This window comes from Carettochelys insculpta, chromosome 2 (genome assembly GCF_033958435.1).
Source record: "Carettochelys insculpta isolate YL-2023 chromosome 2, ASM3395843v1, whole genome shotgun sequence".
Lineage (NCBI taxonomy): Eukaryota > Metazoa > Chordata > Testudines > Carettochelyidae > Carettochelys > Carettochelys insculpta.
The window spans coordinates 196,338,274-196,360,273 of NC_134138.1; the positions used below are offsets into that span (position 1 = coordinate 196,338,274).

A 22,000-nucleotide genomic window follows, 5' to 3' on the forward strand; every position below is an offset into this window, starting at 1 on the left:
ATGCCTTTTCTACTCCAATTGATGGAGACACAAAGTTGAATATTTTCAGACTATTGATAACGTTGCATTAAGTTGACCTTCTTAATCTCACCCTGCAGTCTTGCACAAACATAAAATAAGGTGTTTGGTAAGTGAGAACATACAGATTTTCACAGTTGAAAGCCTGAGAGGAGGGGTTAGGCTTATAAGAAGCGCAGAATCTTTTTCAAGAGAAAAGGCAAAATGTGGTGTTTCTTGAACATACAACATGGAAAGCCAAATACACACTCATGCATGTCCTCCAGATGTTTGTTATAGTTACCTATCTGTTGTGGCTCAAGTCAATCTAGTGTCTAGTTAGACTGAACATGAGTGAGGAGTTGGGCTCTGTCAGTCATGATTTGATACTCTTAAGCTTTGCAGGAACAAAACCAGAGAACCACGACAAAACACCCCATATTTATATTTTTAAGTTCCTATTTTAGTCTATGGGTTTTGCAGTGTCATGCTGCAATTGTTAATCATTCAGTGGTAGTAATTTTGGAGTTTTGTACAGTTTTATGCTTTGATATTGTCAGGCTTCCCATCATTATCTATTTGTCATCTCACTCTTGGGGGTGTCTGCTTGTCTCCAAAGCTTGTCGATTTCACTAACCGGTCTTTAGCATCAGGCATAATGGATGCTTGCTAGTTGTCTCCAAGTTTCTTCTTCTTCTTGACCATCCGGACATTTGTGGTTGCTTTCACACTAATCCTTAATTACGTACACTTCCTCTACTCACATTGAACAATTTTACAGAGAATTTCAGACAATTTCCTTTTAGAAAGGGATTATATAGTTGCTAAAGAAATAATGAAAGAACTTTACACAACTTAGTTTGCAATGCAGATGAAGCACATTTTGAATTGTAATGCTAGCAAGAAGCACGACTTTATAGCAAACATTAGCTGTGTCTACACGTGCACGCTACTTCGAAGTAGCGGCACCAACTTCGAAGTTAGGCGGCGAGATGTCGAAGTCGCTAACCTCATGAGGGGATCAGAATAGCGCCCTACTTCGACGTTCAACGTCGAAGTAGGGACCATGTAGACGATCCGCGTCCCGCAACGTCGAAATTGCCGGGTCCTCCATGGCGGCCATCAGCTGGGGGGTTGAGAGATGCTCTCTCTCCAGCCCCTGCGGGGCTCTATGGTCACCGTGGGCAGCAGCCCTTAGCCCAGGGCTTCTGGCTGCTTCTGCGGCAGCTGGGGATCTATGCTGCAGGCACAGGGTCTGCAACCAGTTGTCAGCTCTGTGTATCTCGTGTTGTTTAGTGCAACTGTGTCTGGGAGGGGCCCTTTAAGGGAGCGGCTTGCTGTTGAGTCCGCCCTGTGACCCTGTCTGCAGCTGTGCCTGGCACCCTTATTTCGATGTGTGCTACTTTGGCGTGTAGACGTACGCTCGCAGCGCCTATTTCGATGTGGTGCCGCGCAACGTCGAAGTTGAACATCGACGTTGCCAGCCCTGGAGGACGTGTAGACGTTATTCATCGAAATAGTCTATTTCGATGCTGCTACATCAAAATAAGCTATTTCGATGTTGGCTTCACGTGTAGACGTAGCCATTGTAATACAACCATGTCCTAAGATAAAGAAATCATGCTAATCATAAAAGGGACTGGCAGGGTGAAACAGAAGCATACAGAACTTATAAGCAAATCATTACATTGGACTTGTTACTGTCATTATTCTTATACCAACAGTAAAATACAACATTTTTACTATAAGGTCTGAAATCTCTTTGAGAGGAATGGATGAAACAATCTTAGATCTTCCTCGTCTGGTTCTGTAGTCATGTTAACAGGACCTTCTAGTTAAAGTGACAAGCCACTGTCTGAAGAATCTGAACCTGAGCATCTGACTTTTGTCCATTGTCCTGAGATCATGGACCACATCACAAGACTAGCACAGTTTCTGTGTCATGGCCTAACATTCAGCTTGATTCTTCGGAATCTAAAATCTCTCAAGATGTCACTTTCTGTTGGAGTGGGCCTAGCTGCACCCTTCTCAGGAATCTTTTCTAGAAAAGAAGAGTCTAGAAATTGCATATGATAATGGTCAAGAGCTATTCATAACAAAGAACTTAACAAACTGTCTTCTTCCTGTCCTTAGTCATTTTCCTTCTTTTTATAAATTGACAATAGTAGAACTGTCCTTGTATTCTTTTCAGTATTATTTGAGTTTGATATACAAGTAAGGTGTGTATTTTGCATCCTGTATTCAGTACTATAGAAATCATACTCAGATGAACAGGCGTCTTTCTCTTTTTGCTTTGTCCATATTAACTGAGTAGGCCTTACGTATAGCACTGAGAGCTGTGTTGGCACTAGTGCATTTTATCTTTAGATTAACATTTTTCTGGCCCCGATCAGAAGAAACAGACATCTTACTATTTTAGACAATTGCATTTCACAAACATTTCAAATCCATTTTTACTATAGCAATAAGAGACAGTGAATGTGAAATGATTTTCTTGAATATAATGGTTTCTGTGCCAACAACATAAATGCATCTATTCTGGAGTCACAACTTGTGGATATTTTAATGTCTCTCTTTAAGTTGCCAGTAAGAAACCTCAAATATAAATATTTCTTCATTTTTAATTTTAGGCTCACTTTTGATAGTTATTAGAACAATATCTTTTTCTGGTGAAAGTCTTTAAATTGATTACTTAATCACTAGACATTCCAGAGATTGTGTGGGGAGATATCGATACTGTGCCCCCTTCAGAAAGGTAACTATTCAGTTTCACCAAAAATTGAGAGACTTAAGTAGGAAGACACAGACTACAGTGATTGTCTGTTTTTTATTGCAGTGGAAAAGGCAAGGCGGGTGAGGTAAGATCTCTTACTGGACCAGCTTCTCTTGGTGAAAAAGGAAGTGTCTCGGCAGAAATCTGCTGCGTCAGGAGCATTCTGCCAACATCCCTGTCTTCCTCGTTCCACGAGGAAGAAGGGATGTTTTGACAGAGGGGGTTTTTGCGACATTTGGTTCCATGTGGATGGGCCAAATGTTGGGAAAGCCTCTCCCAACAGAACTGTGGGCAAGGGATACACAAATGCGGTGCTCAGTTTGCATGTCTTTTGCCAACAGTTCTCAGCAATCTAGACACAGCCCTGGGGTAAACATGTTGCAAAAGAACTTTTTAAGATGAAATGGGCAATCAGAATTCACAAATGTTATGGAGCACACAGCATGCTGAAACCTTGGGGGGTGGTGATGTTGTCAGGGCAAAGGTCCAAACGAGTCAAAAGGCACCTGAATCTGGCTTTGAAACAGCCAAAGGCACATTCCATCACCATTCTGCACTTTCTCAGCCTGTAGTTGAAGTGCTCCTTGCTGTGGTCCAGGGTGCCTGCGTACAGCTTCATGAACCAAGGGTGGAGAGGGTAAGCAGGGTCTCCCAGTATTACTGTGGGCTTGTGATTCTATCAGTGTGTGCTGGTTTCATGTCTCCAGAACCAGTGCTCCACTGTATGCTATGCATCCACGGCAGCCAGCAGCTGTGTATTCCCGGGCTCCAGTCCTTCAATATCATCCGCATCCACCTCATCCTCCCACTGGCTTAGTCTAATAAAATACTGCATGACACTTGGGAAAGTGGCCATAACACACTGTGCAATAGCTCTGAGGTGTTCAGGATCCATGTTAGTGCCATACAGCAGCATGAGCCAGGGCAGGCTTTGGGAAAATGGCCCAAAAATGGTGCAAAATTCCTTGGGCTGTGTATTTTCCAATGGCAGGGAATGGGGGCATTGCACTCTGGAGTGATTATATCGGACACCCACAAACTCTCGCAATGCATTTTTTCCTGTACCACACCGGCACAAAAACCCAGAATGCAACGGGGCAGCGCAGGCACTGTGGAATAGGTACCCACAGTGCATAGGTGAAGTGGTCAAACCTAGCTAAGGCAAAAAGAGACACTATATCGATTTTTATGGACATTTGTGGGCATTCATCTTCCACTTTATAAAATCTAGTAGTAAAAAGTCGATTTCAATAAATTCGATTTTATTTTGTAGTATAGATGTAGCCTACATCACTTCATTTGGGACTTATTTTACTGGCTTATGTATATAATTTCTTCTTTTAAACAAGTTTCTAAAACAACACAGGGAGATTTTTATATAATGATTAAGTGAGAGATCAAATGTTATGTCTTGTAAACCTTTTAAATATGATTCTTTTATCACCTGCTGCTGTTAATCTCTTATGTGTTTGTAAGTCATAATTACTGAATTTTTGTAACATTTAAAATGGTAAATGTTTTATCTCTTACAAAACACCTATCTCTGTGTCTAAGCACATTTAATGTCAATATTACTGAGGTGTTACACTATTTATACATCATTACCGTACTTACAGGAAAAGTAAAAAACTGCTTGAATATGTTTTGTGCTGATGGCTAAATAATCAGTTATCCATTGGAAAGCTTATGTACAGATTGCACCATTTTAAATCAACATTTCTGTAGGTTTTTTTCAGTTGTCATTTAACTGACATCTAAATATTATGTATAAAAGTGGTGAGCTAAAATTTGCAAGATAGTTTTCAGCAAAACATACTGAAAATTTTAGGGTCTCTGTGTATGTTTTGTTTTGCCTGTATTATTTGGGACTATTTGAAACTCTTTCCTTCCCCACATTTCTCACTTAAACTGAATTGGTTAAAAAGGCATACCCCAGATTCGGATCTGACCTTGACCTCGGCAATGAGTTCTCACATATGGAAATGTGTGTCCAGAAACACTGGTTTTTCATCTTTTCACCATTTTCTAGCGCAAAGATTTGTGTGACAACAGCTTCTTCAGACTCATAATGACAGTTGTTTGTGTTCTGGCATAGTTAGAACATTAGACAAATTGCAGAGAGTTGATATTGTTATTGTTAACCCATTATTGAAATAGTAACTGTGATGCAGTACAAACAAGCAGTCCTGTAGCACCTTAAAGACTTACAAATGTATTTATTAGGTAATGAGCTTTCATGGGTAAGCTCATTACCTAATAAATAAATTAGTCTTTAAGGTGCTACAGGACTGCTTGTTTTTTTAATTATTTTTTTTATAATTTTAATTATTCACTAGGTAATGAGCTAAGAAGTGGGTCTTACTCATAAAAGTGCATTATCTAGTCAATTTTTGTGGTCTATAAGGTGCAACAGAACTGCTGGTTTTTTTGAAGCTACAGACTCAGACTGTTTGGGATGCACTGTGTGACTGATATATAAATTGACTGCTCCTACTTCATTCATGTTCCTTATGTCACTAAAACTAGAGGAAGCAGACATATCTCATATTTTCATTAAAGCTGGACTAGTCTCCAAGGGCACTTCTTGGAGTGACTCAAATCAGGGAAACCAAATGCTGAAGTGTGGAACAGTTCATTATTTTGAGCCCTGAAGGGGTAACTAACTCCACTCCAGAATGTGACAAAAGATACCATTTTTCATTTTTTGTTACAGGTGATCAATCCAATGGGATGGGATGCATTTGGGTTACCTGCAGAAAATGCTGCAATTGAACGTGGGCTGCACCCAGCAAACTGGACACAGAGGTATGTTTTAGCTCCTTATCAAATTCACAGTATAAATAATGAACTGTACAGGTGGTTTAATTTTAAAAGCTTAACTATGTCATTGTGATTTTATAAACTCAAAATGTGATCTACTCCAAATAGCAAGTTGTAGAAGACAGGTGGCTGTATGTTATTATGAACATGATATTTCCCAAACTCTGAAATTAGAGATCAGCATAAACAAGTTTTAAATTTATTCTAGAAAAAACTGTTAGTGTAGGGTACATAACTGATGGAGATGACTTCTCTGACTGGATTTGTTTACTTTTTCACTATCAAATTGCAGGTGGAAAACAATTGACCCTTTATTTGGGTCTGAGCTTGGGAAGCGACAAGCATCTCTTTCCTGCTAAGTCCAGTGGGAGTGATGGGTGTTCAGAACCTCTCAAAATTGAGCTTTCCTTCTCCCATTACTTAGGATTTGTTTTTAATAAAACTGAGTGGAGCTTTCTCAGAAGATTTTTTTTATGTATAAATAAATAAATTAAACAAAAGTAAAAATATGTGGCTAATTAATCATGCATGCACACAGTGGTGCAGCATTCTCCCAGGAGTAAATTATGTCTTACTTAAAGATAGTTCAGGGGAAGTCGTAGGCTTCTGAGCTTATAGAACCATTGTCTGTACGCTTGGCTTTACTGTCTCTGCCCAGTGTGTCCCTTCTTGGTAAATGTCTGTCTATTATTGCCAAAGATTACTTATTATGTTATCTCTGAGGAAGCTGGGCATTAAATTGGTGACCACCATTTTCTTGCCATCCACTCTAATAAACCTACTGTAGCCTGACTCCAAAGTAAGTCTGTCTAAGGTACATATGTGGCCCCCATCATGGTGGTGTCTGAGTACCCACAGTATTTAATGTACAGTAAACTCTTTCATATCTGGCATTCTATCATCTGGAACTCTTAAATAACCGGCGTTTTAATCATAGGTAAATTTTGGTTACGTTCTCCATAAGTACAATATAGTGAGAATTAAATGCAAATCATTACAGCAAATACAGTATAAGATTACGGTGTACGATACTACTGTTGTTGGTAAATGAAGTACTCTGCATACATTTTTCTTTATTTCTTTATATCTAATCTTGTTTTTCTTTAGTGTTATGCAGAATATTTGAATATCTGGCAACCTCCTTGTCCTGGGGGTGCTGGATATGAGTTTACTGTACAATGCTCCTGTGGAGGTAGTGAACTTGTTATTATCCAAATATTGCAGATGGGGGACTGTGGCACAAAGAGGCTAAGTGATTTGCTCAGCATCACACAGGAAGTCTGTGGTTGGTCTCTTCTACTTCTGCTGCCTTCTTATTTATAGATGTGCCTCTTCCTTGTTAACTCAGCCTAACCAGTTTTTATGTCTTTTTTTCTTTAAGAGTAATCTGCTAATGAAGACTTTTTTGTTTATGTAGTTGAGCTCATAAATCTCGGAAGAATACAGTTCAGGCTGTCGTACTAATTTTAACTTGCTCACACAGGCTGCACCTACACTATAGCGATCTTTTGAAAGAAGGTCTTCTGGTAGATCTCCCTGCCCCGACCCCTTGGATATCAGAACTATATAACCATTCTTTGCATTGCTCTATCCACTCTCTTTTATTGATTCAAAAATTGATTGGTTGCTTTTTTTGACTCCCCTTGCATCATAGGAGTCTCCAAGGGGTAGCAGTGTTAGTCTGTAATTTTGCGAATAACAAGTAGTTCTATAGCATCTTAAAAACAACTACATTAACTTTTGAGGGTAAGACCCAAAGGAGTTACTACCATAAATGTCTTTAATTCTGAAATGTATATTATTAACTGGTTTAAAATTCCAAGACTATTCCAACAAAACTCTTTTTAAAACAAATTATTAATTAATTGTTGAGGCTGCTTGTGATAATACAAATGTGGTTTTAGTTTGTGTATTTTCTTGTGTTTTGGTTTGTAGTACATCATAAAAATTGCTACAAGTAACTAATTTAAAATAAATTCCAGTTAAACTGTTTATAGTGTGTGCCTCTTTTCCTTTAATTTAAAAAAAAAAAAAAAAAAAGGCCTTTCAGGCCAGGTCTACACTGCAAACTTTTGTATGTAGGCTGGATGGAGTGAAACTTTTGAAATGACACACTTTTTTTTAATATACCAGCAACTGTCTTGTTGTGGCTATAGTTTTCCAGACAGAAATATAACTTTTGCTGGTATAGCTTATTACATTCAGTTAAATTTTTATGGATTATGTTGGCAAATGTATATTTTTTTTGCCAGCAGAAACTGCAGCTACAGTAAGACCATATGTACATCATATTATTATAGTGACTTAAGTCACCTTCACATATAGCTACCAACTACTAAATTTCTTGTGTATGTCCACTTGTCTTCTTATGTTGGCGGTACCCATCCTCATCAGGAGCTCTTTTATCATTTGTCAGTGTGGGGCATTGTGGGATGGCTTTTGAAAGCCAGTAATAGTCAACATAAGCAATACGGGATCTTCACTGAAAATGCCTCAAACTAAATACTGTGATTCTATGCTGCTTGGATAGGTGGTGCTACTAGGGCTTTGCCTACACGAGCCCAGAATATTGACCTGCTCAGGATTGTTCTTCCATTGTTTGATTTTGTGCATCTGGTAGGGATGCGTGAAATTGACCTATCGGGGTCGGCATCGACCCGCTGTGCTCCTTGTGAGACACGAGGAGCAAGGGAGGACAACGGAAGAAACTCTCCCATTGACCTTCTTCAGCAAGGGCAGCCAGGTAAGTTGATTGCAGATACGTTGATTCAAGCTACGTACTTGACATAGCTAGAATTGTGTATCTGCAATTGACTTACCTTCTCTAGTCTACATGTAGCCTAAATTAGCAAAGACTGGTACATATATTAGTGAGAGCCAAATTTAAGTGAAGATACTTCAGCAGTTAGGTTACCGCGAAGCAGCTCACACTGTTCTAATCCTGTACTGTGAACCAAGCCCAAGAGGGCTTGCTATACTGGTATGACTGCATCGACAACCCTTTCCTAGAGTGGACCTGACTTAATGCTACTTGCTCACTCAAACTGGCCTCCAATTTCTTCTAGGGAGGAATTGCTCTACGGCCTTGTTTATGCTAGAAAGTGTACCTGTTGACAGCAGTGAATACATCTGAACACTGCTTACCCAGCTCTGGGACACACAAATCTAATGTGAACATTGCTGAGTGAAATTCTATGGCCTGGATTATGCAGAGGTCAGAAAAGATTATAATAATGTTCCATTCTGGCTTTAAAAGCTATGAAGATATATGTTGTGTTCCAAGTCCTAGGTGTGTACCCTAGCCACTGGCCCATCCTTCTTCTCTAAATCAGGATTTCCCATTTTCAGTTCAAAATTTCCAGAATGTTGATTTTTAGCTTGATTATCCATAGAAATGTAAACATTTACGCTCATCCTATTATGTTCTACAAAGTTATGCCAAGTAAGAGGTGTGTATATATAGTTTATATTTGGGAATCCTCCATCACTTCCCTCTGCCAGGACTGGTGGAGAGCAGTTCTGTTATTGGTATACAGGCCTCCCTGCACTTCAAGGAGTATTTTGGCCACCATCAAAGGGAAGATATTGTGAGTATTCTCTCTCTGAAGAGACTTCAGAGCAAATAATACCAAGATTAGTCACATTTTTAAAGAAATTCCATTACAGTTTCTTCCATCCTACCCCTAATAAATGGGAGGGGTTGCCCATAAATATGCACAGTGTGCGTAGGTTATCCATCTTATGATATCTGCATAAAACTTGAATGCCATGATGCCTACAGATAACTCAGCAGTGGTAAAGCAGTTGTTAAGATGATGTTATAACATGTTACACTTATCACTGTTGCCTCATTGTTACTTGGTGCTCCCTCTGTCTGTTTCTTAAATTCCCCTGATAGATCTTGTCTTAGTCCCTACCCCAAATTGCTTAAATCTGTCTTATTGTGTGATATATGTACAGTCTGTAGTACTACGAAGCAGGACTCACTAGGTTCTACTACAAAACAAATACTAAATAGCAATGGAAAACCATTTTCTGCAAAACTGAAAGTCGGCCACCTCTCTTCAGTTATGCTCGAGCTAATGACAAAAAACAGTGTATAGTACAGGTGATTATTGAAAGTTGAACTAAAATGCACAGGAAGCCTTTAAAGTGGTCACAGAAGAATGATTTGCTTATTTGACAGCTACTTCAGTTGGAGTCCTTATACAGGATATTTAGCATGTCTGTAATTCCTTTGAGATTGAAAGAGCTCTATAGGCATCTGATAACAAATGTATTACATTTTTAATTGTTTCGTATTTTTCTTCTTTTCCAGTAATGTTAAACACATGAAAGAGCAGCTTGATGCACTAGGCCTGTCTTTTAGCTGGGAACAGGTAAGCTTTTTTTTCCTTCTGTTTGTTTTGTTTATGTATGAAAACTAAGCAAAATGGAATCTGTATAATTTTAGATAAAAAAAGAAAGTGTATAATACGTAAATCTGGGATGGTTATTGCTTCAGATGTTACACAGCATATTTATACTTGAAATAAATTTGAAAAACTTAGTTGCGAAACTTTTCCCACTTTTGAGATACACAGGCACCTCTCTTTCCTTCACAATGTGAGGGATGGAGGGAACACACCTTTTTGCATTCTTTTAATTTTTGCATTAAATAATTTTTCCTTTGTTTTTTGTGCCAATCTTTTATAAGATAATATTTTCAGATACCCTTTTTAATAAGTACATATTTATTACGTGTGAGGAGTGAAGAACATGTTCAAAATAGTATCTTTAAACACTGGATTATTCTGTTGCTTAAGAGATTTTAAAGCACTTGGCTATATTATCACAGTTGTCTGTATTGCCACAGGAGGAAGGGTGGGAGGGAAGCATATTGGAAGCTGAAAGATCTATTTTAAACAGAAGTGCTTGAGAAACATCTGTTACTAAGGCTTTTAAAGTAAAGAAAATCAGACAAAAGACTGTGCAATTATGGAGATAAGAATGAAAATTTCTCTTTTTGAAGCACTTACCTGGCACAGTTACTGAATTTATCAACAGATTGAAGTCTTTCGCCACCTTTGTAGTCTCAGTGGTAAACTCTCTGCTTATTACGTTAGGATGATTCTGCACAGAAAGGCAGAGATGTAGCTTTGGGCTTTATGGGAGGACTGTAATACAAAACAGAGAGAGGATTTGATTTCTGCCTGCCTGCTCTCCATTTTCATAAGACTTGGCACTAAGGATGTTCAATTATAAGACTGAATTCTGAGAATCGTGCCATTGTGTGTAGCTATGGGTTGCTCACTGTTGCTTTTTTGTGAGATGAGTTTTCTGCATAGCCAGGAAGTGTCTTTAAGTATACTATTACAGACAATTTTTCAGGAGAAGTAAAAACGCTCATCTACTATTTAGATCTTTTATATAATTTCAAGGTATTAGCTAATAGATAGAACTGCCTCTTTCTAGGCTATTGGAAATAGAAAAGAGGCGGGTTTATGGCTGCTGTGAGCTAGGGTTGTCAGATGGCAAGTCTGACATGGTCAAGGTCAATCTTCTGGGGTTCAGTTTCACACGCTTAGTGGAGATGTTCAAAATTGAACTGTCAGAACCTGACAGTTGATCCTGGTACTCTTAATTTTCATGAGGAGTAAGGGAGGTTGATGGGAGAGTTTATCCCATTGACCTCCCTCTTTGAGGATGGCCTGATAAGTCAATGGTAGATATGGCAATTCCAGATACAACAATTGTTGTAACTGAAATTGGGTATCCAGAATCGACTTTTAGGTCTAGTGTAGACCTGGCCTGAGTGAAGCAAGTCCCACCAAATTCTCCTGTTGTGACCAGTCTGCTAGCTTTGCTCTTGCCTTCCCAGGATAGCTTATTTAATTAATTAGTTGTTTATATTTTTAAATAGTTCAGTTATTTAAATAGTTTTAATTGCTCTTACTAGAGTAGTTTGTCAGGCCTGAGTAGGGAGACGTCTCCTCATCCTTGAAGGCTTGGAGCAGGGACATGCTGAGGTCCCTAGGCTTCAAAGCCTGCGGAGACTGTGGAAAGCGCATGTCAAAAAGTGACATGCATTCCTCCTCCTTCAGGTGTTTGGCTAAGAGTCACTGGTGGGACCACTGCCTGATTTGCTGGACCTTCAGACTGAGAACCTTGAAGAACAGGGTGCAACACCTCAAGGTCTTGTTGATTGGAAGCAGCTCTCCAGCCCAAGAAATCCCCATCTGCTGGGCCAAGAACATCTTCTTTGATGTGGAGTGCTCCGGCACCAAGCTTGGCTCTGGCATTGGCAAAGGGGAAAGGAGCCCAGTGCCATGGTGCAGGGCTGGCACCTCGCCCTCCTAGGAGATGCAAGTCTCAATCCCCGGTGCATCACTAAAAGAAGAGGCGTGACAGGTGCTGCTTTCCTGTGCCGTCAAAGTGGAGAGAGGATCCCCAGGTACCATCAGGTGAGCTGTGACATGGGCATACCTCCAAAGTCTGAATGTTGACGCCGGTCAGCAGGTACAGTCTCTGTTCTCTGGAACTGCCATTGATGTTGGAGGCATTCACTGCAGCACAGAGCCTCCTCCAAATCACAGCACCCTTCTCACGGCCAAGGAAAACAATGTCCCTGCAGTAGGTGTTAAGTCATCTTCTGTCCTGGGGCAAACCTGCCACGATGGTGCAGCCGTCTATGTCCCCAGTATCGCTGGTGACTATGATGTTGACGCAGGCACCATCCCAGACAGTGCCAATGCAAGTGCCCTTGGCACAGGCGCCACCTTGATCTTCGACGTCAGAGGCGTCTGAGTTAGAGTCAGACTGCTACTTCTCTGGTTTGGGCAGGAGTAGGAGTGCCTGCTCTTCCTCCCATCTGAGTTGACACGCAGTTCAGGGGCAGTGGCCATCAACTGGCAGCCAGCACCATAATGGCTCTTTTGGCCCCTGTGGGCATTTTCTGAGAGCCAGGGGCACTTCATATGGCCACAAGCCTGAGCCCCGTCGTTGCTGATGGCATTGGGAACTCCCCAGTACAGCACTTGACACAGTCTGCTTCGATAGGAGCCTCGCTGCAGGATGCATCGTCGGAGCAGCTGCTTCTGGTGATGGGTCCTGATTGGCACCTTCAGTCTCCTCGGCACCAACCCCTCAGTGCAGGTACCATTGTTGGCTCCAATGGTTTGGCTGTCTCTTCCTTTGGTGCCATATTCCACGGTGCCATTTGTGCTGGCACCTACGGTACCTGGAAGGTTCCAGGTGGTGTTGGCATTGGCATCCTCCCTGTCTTCCACCAGTGCAGGCCTTGGCACCACCCTCCATGGGCTCATTGGTGCATGAGCAGGCATCACAGCTGTTTCCATAGCACAAACAGGTGAGCACACTGGACCTGTCAGCGGCCATGGACGTGTGCTGCATGGTGCAGGCTGGCGCCTCCTCATCTTTGTCTCTGGATGAAGTGGTCGCTGATTCCTCTTTGTCCCCAGTCCTGGAGGACAGCTGCTCCACCAAGTAGTCCAGGGCTTAGTGGTCAAAGACGAGGCCGATCCAATGATGGATATTTTATCCTCATCAGCTCCCAGTAGAGTAGTGTTACCTCTCATGAAGACCACTGTGCATACCACTAAGAACATGTGGCAGGTCCCAGCGTCAGCCCAGTCCATGGTGAGGAAAAATGAAAGGCCTTACTTTGTCTCCTCTAAAGGGAACAAACACATTTTCACTCACTCTCCCTGGATGTAGCCAACCACTGGGAAAGGCAGGGGTTCCCAGGGCCCTTGCCCAAAAACAGAGAGGCAAAGAGACTAGATTTGCACAGTAGGAAAGTTTCTTTGACTGGAAGGTTACAGCTGCTTATAGCTACTCAGCAAGCCCTAGTGAGCACGTACTCATACAATACGGCCTCTTCCCGCTCAAAGTTCGCAGAGTTCATGCCTCCAGATGCCAAACCTGAATTCACAGCAGTTGTGGAAGAAAACAAGTTAATATCACGTGCAGCCTTGCAAGATGTCTTGGATGCTGCCGATGGCATCGGGGTGGCCATGAGATGGGGGGCCTGGCTACAGGTCTCTGGCATCTCCTATGAAGTGCAGCAAGCGATTCAAGACTTGCCCTTTGAAGGATCGACTTTATTTTCTTCGGGAGAGGAAAAAAGATAAAAGTTGACTAGTTTTGTACTGATTTCCTGGAGTAGTTTCTTTATGTGGCAGCAATAAGAAAATTGTGAGATCTTTGCAACAAAATCTGTGATGCTGTACTTAATTACGCATGCTGTCTCTGTATTCATGACATCTCCAGGTTGGCCTAAGCTGGTGATAGAATCAAGATAATTCCAATAAATGGCAACCTTAAAATTGGATAGGAGACATAGAGGTCAAATAATATCAGCAAAGTAATAAATTAAGTAGTTTAATTTAATAATATTGGGAGCTTCTGAAAAGCAGCTGATTTTGGTGGCACCATACATCACACGTTGGATAAACAGTGCTATTTATTAGGCACGTGAATGCTTTCTGGCCAGGGAGAGCAAGATGACATACAGTTATATTGTAATTGCATTATAATTATATAGCTTGGTGGTATCAATATTTAATCTGCAGCCAGCAGCTGCCTTCCGAAGTTCACACTAACCAGATTTCACTTGTATAAACAGTGGTAAGGGGGAACTGCGATATAGGTAATTTGCTCCAGACCCTTCCGCAGCTTCCACGCTGTTGTAATAATCTTTGTACAAAATGTTCCATGTGAAGTATCATTCAAAACTACAAATTTGCTCATCATTATTGCACTGATAAAATGTGTGCAGTTATGTTGTATATAAAATTTTAAGATTTCACTTTATGGTGTTACTAAACCATGTTCCAAGTCTGGAGAATGACCAGACCAGTTCCCCAGAGACAATGTGCTAAATGATGTCCAGTGTCCAGTTCTGGGCACCGCAGTTCAAGAAAGATGTGGAGAAATTAGAGAGGGTCCAGAAAAGAGCGACAAGAATGAGTAAAGGTCTAGAAAATGTGACCTATGAAGAAAGGCTGAAAGAATTGGGCTTGTTTAGTTTGGAAAAGAGAAAATTGAGGGGAGACATGATAGCGGTTTTCAGGTATCTAAAAGGATGTCATGAGGAGGAGGGAGAAAACTTGTTCTCTTTGGCCTCTGAGGATAGAACAAGAAGCAAGGGACTTAAACTGCAGCAAGGGAGGTTTAGGTTGGACATTAGGAAAAAGTTCCTAACTGTCAGGGCGGTCAAACAGTAGAATAAATTGCCAAGGGAGGTTGTGGAATCTCTATGGCTGGAGATATTTAAGCACAGGTTAGGTAGATGTCTATCAGGGATGGTTTAGACAGTACTTGGTCCTGCCATTGGGGCAGTGGGCTGGACTCGATGGCCTCCTGAGGTCCCTTCCAGTCCCAGTATTCTATGATTCTATGATGCCACAGTCACATATGGACAAGACTTGCTAAATGGCCTTTCTTTGGCAAAAAGAGGGCAGGGGCATAAAATCTATATTTTAATTAAAAACATCATGGTGTTGCAATCCCAAGTCTCAGAAGGGGAGAAGACTATGGAAAGAAAAGGGAAATACCCCTAAGGGATCACCCCTCCTCTTTGCTCTCTTTTTCTGTCCATCAGCTTACTGTATCAGAAAGAACAAAGGAAGTAGATATTACACAGAAGAAAGGGTCCTGTAAAACTACTGAGAACATGTAGTGAGAGAAACTTTGGTTTGAATTTAACATAGATTGTTAAGTTAGTTACCAGCTACATTTCATCTTTTGTACAAGTTGAATCTCTCAGGTCCAGCAATATCTGTGGTCAGGCATGATTTTAGTTAGCTGGATGTCCCCTTATGGATATGTCCAAGTTTCCTGTGATCCCATAAAGTTTGCTTACAGCCACCAGTGCTGGCTCTCTGTTCTGTGCTGTTATTTAGCTGCAATTCATCCCTAAATGTCTTCTAAGAGCCAAGTAAGCAGCAAAAGTGTTGGTAATACTGCTAGACAATATTGACCTGTGGTTCGGGCAAATTCTCTGGTTTGGCACCAGTCAGGTCCCAATGGTGCCAGACTAGAGAGGTTCAACTTGTAACTAGTTCTGACTTTTATGCCTTACTACTTGTTTTCACTTAAAATTTATCATATATTGTAATTAATAATTGTTCTATTGTTTCATCTAAGTCAGTATGATTAATTGAAATAAAAAAGCAGTCAAGTAGCACTTTAAAGACTAACAAAATCGAAAGCTCACCTAATAAATTATTTTGTTAGTTTTTAAAGTGCTACTTGACTGCTTTTTTATTTCAATTAATCATACGGACTTAGATGAAACAATAGAACAATTAATTACAATATATGATAAATTTTAAGTGAAAACAAGTAATACTTGACTGCTTTTTTGTTTTGATAATATATAGACTAGCACAGCTTTCTCTCTGTTACAATTCATTGAAATGTTTGAGAAACTCCACTTGAGGTAGCAGAATTTGTGTGTATCATTTCTTTTAATAAAGTGATGGACCTCTTATGTTGTCTGGGAAGGGCCTGAACAGTATAAAACCTGGACTTTTAGGGAAATCTCTGAGACTGGGAGTATGTTAGTGTCACCCTGCAGTAAAATTCAAGGTGGAAAAAGCCTGGGTAAAACTGTTATGCTGCACACAGACATATTTGGGACTGTTTGGTAGCAGCTCAGAAGTGGAAGCAAGAACAGCAACGCCTACAATCCAGTATCCAAAGAGGTTGCTTCCTTAGAAGAGAGACTAAAATCATTGTGTTAGACTCATGTGGTTCTTGTTTGAGTAATTTCTTAACTGTTAGGGTGGTTAATTACTGTAATTAATTGCCATAGGTGGTGGTACAATCTCCATCACTGGAGATATTTAAGAACAGGTTAGATAAATATCTAACAGGGGTGGTATAGATAGTGCTTGGTCCTGCCACGAGAACAGGAGGCTGGACTTGATGACCTCTTGAGTTCCCTTCCTGTTCTAGTATTCTATGGGCACAGCTTTCCAAAGAGATGCAATCTGAACAATTCTCTATCAGTGCACTGTAAAATTAAAAGCTCACTTGGCTGTTTGACAGATCCCTGCACAATATGTGCTAGAGCACCCCATTCCAGTCACAGACATTGACAACAGATGCATAGCTATTAGAAGGGAGAAACTACTAGGACACTCACACATAGAAGGGCAAATGGTCCTCTTCAGAACTGACGTTACATATCAACCCACTAGCGCTCTGAACAGTTAGGACCATCTGCTCACATTTCCTACTTGTAATCAGAGACAACGATGTAAAGATAATGACAGATGTCACATGTACGTTGTACATACACTGGGAGAAGCGGGAGGGAGGACATGCTTATCAGAAAATTCTCTCAAGACCATGAGTGGGAGATAGATACCATCGTTCTACATGGCATATTCACATGTTGGGAATTCTGCAGATACATTGGAAATGCCCTCATTTCTGCTCCAGAGCAGACGTTGGTCATCGATCTCTCAGGGATGCCTTCCTTCTCAGCTAGGAGATACATCTTTTATGCATATTTCCTCCAATTCCTCCAATATCCAAAGTCATACACAAAATAAAGGATGAAAATGACAGTTCCTTTGATAATTCCAACATGGCCAAAACAGCTATAATTCCCTTACCTTCTCCATATGGTCGTATGCCCACCAATAACTCTTCACCCAGTTACACACCTCTCTCAGGATGTGGGCTAGATTCTTCACCTGCTCCTCAAATTTCACCCAAAAGCATGGCTTTTCAATGGTTCCAAAATATAGAATGGATGTGTTCTAAGCAGGTAAAAAGAAGTCTTATTATATAGCCAAAAATAAACATTCATCATGCATATGTTCAGAAATGGAAGACATTCTGAATCCGGTGTGACACTAGACAATTTACTTCTGTATCTCTATCTTTACTGGTGTTCTCTGACTGCATCCTAGAATTTAAAAAATCAGCCTTATCACTAAGTCTGCTGAAAGTATGTCTTGCAGAAATCATGTCCTTCCATCTCAAAATATATGGGCATTCAGTACTTGCTCATCTCACAATAAAAAGTTTTCTTAGACACTGGTAACCTCTACCCTCAGATTAGAGGTCCTATACCAATGTGGGACCTTAATCTGCTTTTATGCTAACAGGGTGTCCATTTGAGACCATGGCAACCTGCTCACTCCTGTATGGCTTTATGAAAAATGTGTTTCTGGTGGCCATCACATGTTCAGAGAGTGGAAGAGAGAGGACTGCTCATGATGTATCCTCTCTCTATTATATTTTCAGGGATAAGGTGACAACATGACCCCACACAAGGTTCCTATCTAAAGTGCTTCACCCTTCCATTTGAATCAACCTATCCATCTCCCACCATTCCTTCCCCAGACCTCAGTGGGGTGGGAAAAAAAAAAGAGAGAGAGAGAGAGAGAGAGAGAGAACAGTTCACAAACCTTCCATTTCAAAAGGACCAACCTTTTCAAAAAATCCCCGTCCATTGCAGGCAGATCTAAGGGATCTGCCTTGATACCTAACCAAAGACTCTTGAAATGGATATTTGATTGCCTCAGCTGTTGCTCTTGAGCGCATGGCTTGCAACCCCCTCCTCCCCTCTAGAGACCTGAACACATTCTACAAGATCTTTTCCGCCTCCATAGGTTTCTTTAATAATGTTCCAATCACAGATATCAGCAGCACAGCAGCCTGGGCATCCATTGACACATTTGCGGGACATTGTGCAATTACTCATGACCCAGCATCTGATGCAGTATTTGGGTTGACTTCATTATCATTGCCAATTAATCAAAACCTGAAGTCCCATTCTTCCAAAAGAGGCATTACTTTATAGACATCTAGAGCAGAACACCCTTATGGACACTACTTGAAGAACAGATTACTCTCTGCTCTAACTGAGATTCTTGGAGATGTAGGTTCTGGGGTGCTGAAGTGAGTGATCGGTGGGTCTCAGACCTCCCACTTTCCACCAGGGCCCAGCATCCTGCCCCACCTCCTAGATAGGCTGGAAATTGGACCATAGCTCAGGGTTCCTGCGCAACTCTCCATGTGCTTAGAGTGGGACAACCTGAGAGTAGGCCCCTACCCACGTCTCCAGGCTCCCCACCCAGGGCTGATGGAGCATGGTCTGGAAGTTGGAGCCAGGTCAGGGAAATAGTCACCCAGGCAGCTATGGGGATCCATGGGCCTTATATACATCTGGGAAGGGAATCCAGGGGGCAGGGACACAGGTTGGAAGCTGTTCTCAGCCCCCTCCCACCTACCATCCCAGGGAGGTATAGAGGGGCCTGGGCTGTCTAGCCTGACTCTGGCTTGGCTGAAGTTGGGGCCTAGGGAAAAAGAGGAGGGGGCATTAGGGGGGCCAAGCTCTCATACATCCCTTTGTGTCCCCCCTACGGGTGCTTTCCTCCCCATCCTCCTCCCCTCTTCTTCAGAGCTCTTATATGTTAGACTGAAACTAAAGAAGGAGCTGAAGGTGGTTTGTTTGTACAGGGCTATGTAACAGCTGAACACTGTGTGAGATGGGGAGAGCATGTGCAACCCAAATGAGCACTGCTACAAAAAAAAATTCTGATCTTAGATGCAAGGACGCAAAGACACCCAGAGCAGCAGCATCTTGACAAACCTCAGTTACTTCCCAAAGCCTGTGTCTGCGCATAGCAAAAACTTCAAAATGGCCATCCTAATGACCAAATCGAAGAATACTATTGAGGCACTGAAATGCATATGCAGTGCCTCATTAGCATGCCACTGGCCGCAGCTCTTTAAAATTGCCGCGTTTCACTCCTGCACAGCTCATCTACACAGGGGTCCTTTTCAAAAGGACCTCACCAACATTGAAATCATGGGAATAAGGGGATTTCAATGTTGATGGGGTCCTTTTGAAAAGGACCCCCATGTAGACAAGCTGTGTGGGAGCAAAACACCACAATTTCAAATTGCTGTGGCCGGCGGCATGCTAATGAGGTGTTGAATATGCATTTCAGTGCCTCATCAGTATTCTTCTATTTGGCCATTAGTCTGAGTAAGCTGACCTAAACAAAGTTTTTGGTAAGTGTAGACATAGCCATGGAGAGTAACCTCTTCTTTTGCTGTTTCACATAAAGCAACAGAAAGGAAGCCGTGCTAGTCTATACACTATCAAAACAAAAAGCAGTCAAGTAGCACTTTAAAGACTAGCAAAATAGTTTATTAGGTGAGCTTTAGTGGGACAGAGCCACTTCTTCAGACTATAGCCAGACCAGGCACTACCTTTAGCCGTTTGGAATGGAGATCCATCAACTACATGAAAAAACTCGCCGCTGTTCTGGTCTGGCTACGGTCTGAAGAAGTGGGTCTGTCCCACAAAAGCTCACCTAATAAACTATTTTGCTAGTCTTTAAAGTGCTACTTGATTGCTTTTTGTTTTCACGTAAAGCAACTTTCTGAAGGGAGCCAGGGAGGAGCTCCCCCCGACCCCGCACCTTCCTTTAGCTTAAAGAAAAATCTTAACAAAGAAAGAGAAGACCTTGAAAACTGATGCAGAATATTGCATTTCTCATTCTGTCAGAGAACCAAGAATTCAAAAGCTGCATGTTTGAAAAATGCTCTCTGAGACTTAAAGGGAGCCCAGATTTAAAGGGACAAAAGTATTTTACTCATGCTTTATCTCTTGTTGGCTACGTCTACACGTGAACGCTACATCAAAATAGCCTATTTCGATGAAGAACGTCTACACGTCCTCCACGGCTGGTGCCATCAACGTTCAACGTCGTCGTTGGGCAGTACCACATCGAAGTAGGCGCTGCGAGGGAATGTCTACACGCCAAAGTAGCACACATCGAAATAAGGATGCCAGGAACAGCTGCAGACAGGGACACAGGGTGGACTAGCGCTTCTCGGGCAACAGCTAGCCGCTCCCTTAAAGGGCCCCTCCCAGACACACTCAGCCTGCACAGCACGCGGTTTGCAGAGCCATAGGCACACGCACCTCAAGCGACGCAGTCATGGACCCCCAGCAGCAGCAGCAGCAGCCAGAGGTCCACCCAGCCGCCCCTGTAGGAGCAGTGCTCGCCCTGCTCCATGCCATGCAGGAGGCAGCTGATCACATCCTAGCCACAGAGGAGGAGCTGCCCACAGGGGAGGAGGAAGCAACCCTCAACCCTGCAGCACCCCGCCCCCCCACCGCCTCACACGCCGCCGGCTGTGGAGCTACCCCACGAGCACCGACTGGTGGGAGCGGCTGGTGCTCGGAGAGTGGGACAACAACCGCTGGCTCCAGAACTTTCGCATGAGCCGGCAGACATTTCTGGAGCTCTGCCAGTGGCTCACCCCTGCACTGAGGCACCAGGACACCTTCATGCGGCGTGCCCTCAGTGTAGAGAAACGGGTCGGCATCGCTGTCTGGAAGCTGGCCACTCCAGACATCTACCGATCCGTGGGCCAGCAGTTCGGCGTCGGCAAGGCCACCGTCAGGGCTGTCCTCATGGAGGTAAGAGGACCCACGGGGAGGGGGAGGCAGCCCTGGGATAGGAGGGGGGCCCTGGCAAGGGAGGGCCACACACACCCTGCACACCCCTCACTGGTGCTCTCCCATGTGCTTCCCCTGCAGGTTGTCCGCGCCATCAACGCCCTGCTCCTCCACAGGCTCGTGAGGCTTGGGGACCCGGATGCCGCCATCACGGGCTTTGCCACCCTGGGCTTCCCCAATTGCTTCGGGGCTCTGGATGGGACCCACATCCCCATCCGCGCCCCGGAGCACAGTGGAGGACGCTACCTAAACAGGAAGGGCTACCACTCAGTGGTCCTCCAGGCCTTGGTGGACAGCCATGACGCCCGGGTATTCTGGAACTCGGGCCTGTGCCACCGGCTGGAGGCAGGGACCTACATCCCCCAGTGGGAGATCCCTGTGGGGGACACCACCATGCCCCTCTGCGTCATCGCAGACACGGCATACCCCCTCCGGCTCTGGTTCATGCACCCTTACACGGGCCACCTGTCAGCCAGCCAGGAGCACTTCATGATGCGCCTGAACCACGCGCGCCAGGTGGTGGAGCGCACATTTGGCCGCTTCAAGGGGCGCTGGAGGTGTCTCCTCACCCACCTTGATGCGGGCCCCACCAACATCCCCCAGATTGTGGGCGCGTGCAGCGCCCTCCACGACCTCGGCGAGAGCAAGGGGGCGGTCTTCTTTCAGGGCTGGGCTGTGGAGGCCGGCAGGGCCGATGTGCAGCCACCCGCTGCCCCCAGTTGCCAGGTGGACCTCAAAGGGACCTGGGTCCGGGAGGCCCTGCGGGCCCAGTTCGATGAGGCCATGGGGTGAACACTGGCAGGCCCCCCACTGCACCCCCCCATCCTCCACAACACTCCCTGCCCCTGCACCCACACCACAGAGCACCCAAGAGCACACACCCCCACTTTTCTTGTAAATAAAAAGACATA

General features: G+C 43.2%; 1 protein-coding gene across 2 annotated transcripts in view; it reads left to right on the forward strand.

Annotated features, from left to right (window-relative positions):
* LARS2 (leucyl-tRNA synthetase 2, mitochondrial) overlaps nucleotides 1-22,000 on the forward strand; it is a 124,106-nt gene that overhangs the window by 25,965 nt on the left and 76,141 nt on the right. For both annotated transcript variants that reach the window (XM_074988249.1, XM_074988248.1), the window contains 2 exons: nucleotides 5,484-5,575; nucleotides 9,909-9,969. In XM_074988249.1, the coding sequence (XP_074844350.1) occupies nucleotides 5,484-5,575; nucleotides 9,909-9,969 (153 nt within the window). The remainder of the gene's footprint in view (nucleotides 1-5,483; nucleotides 5,576-9,908; nucleotides 9,970-22,000) is intronic.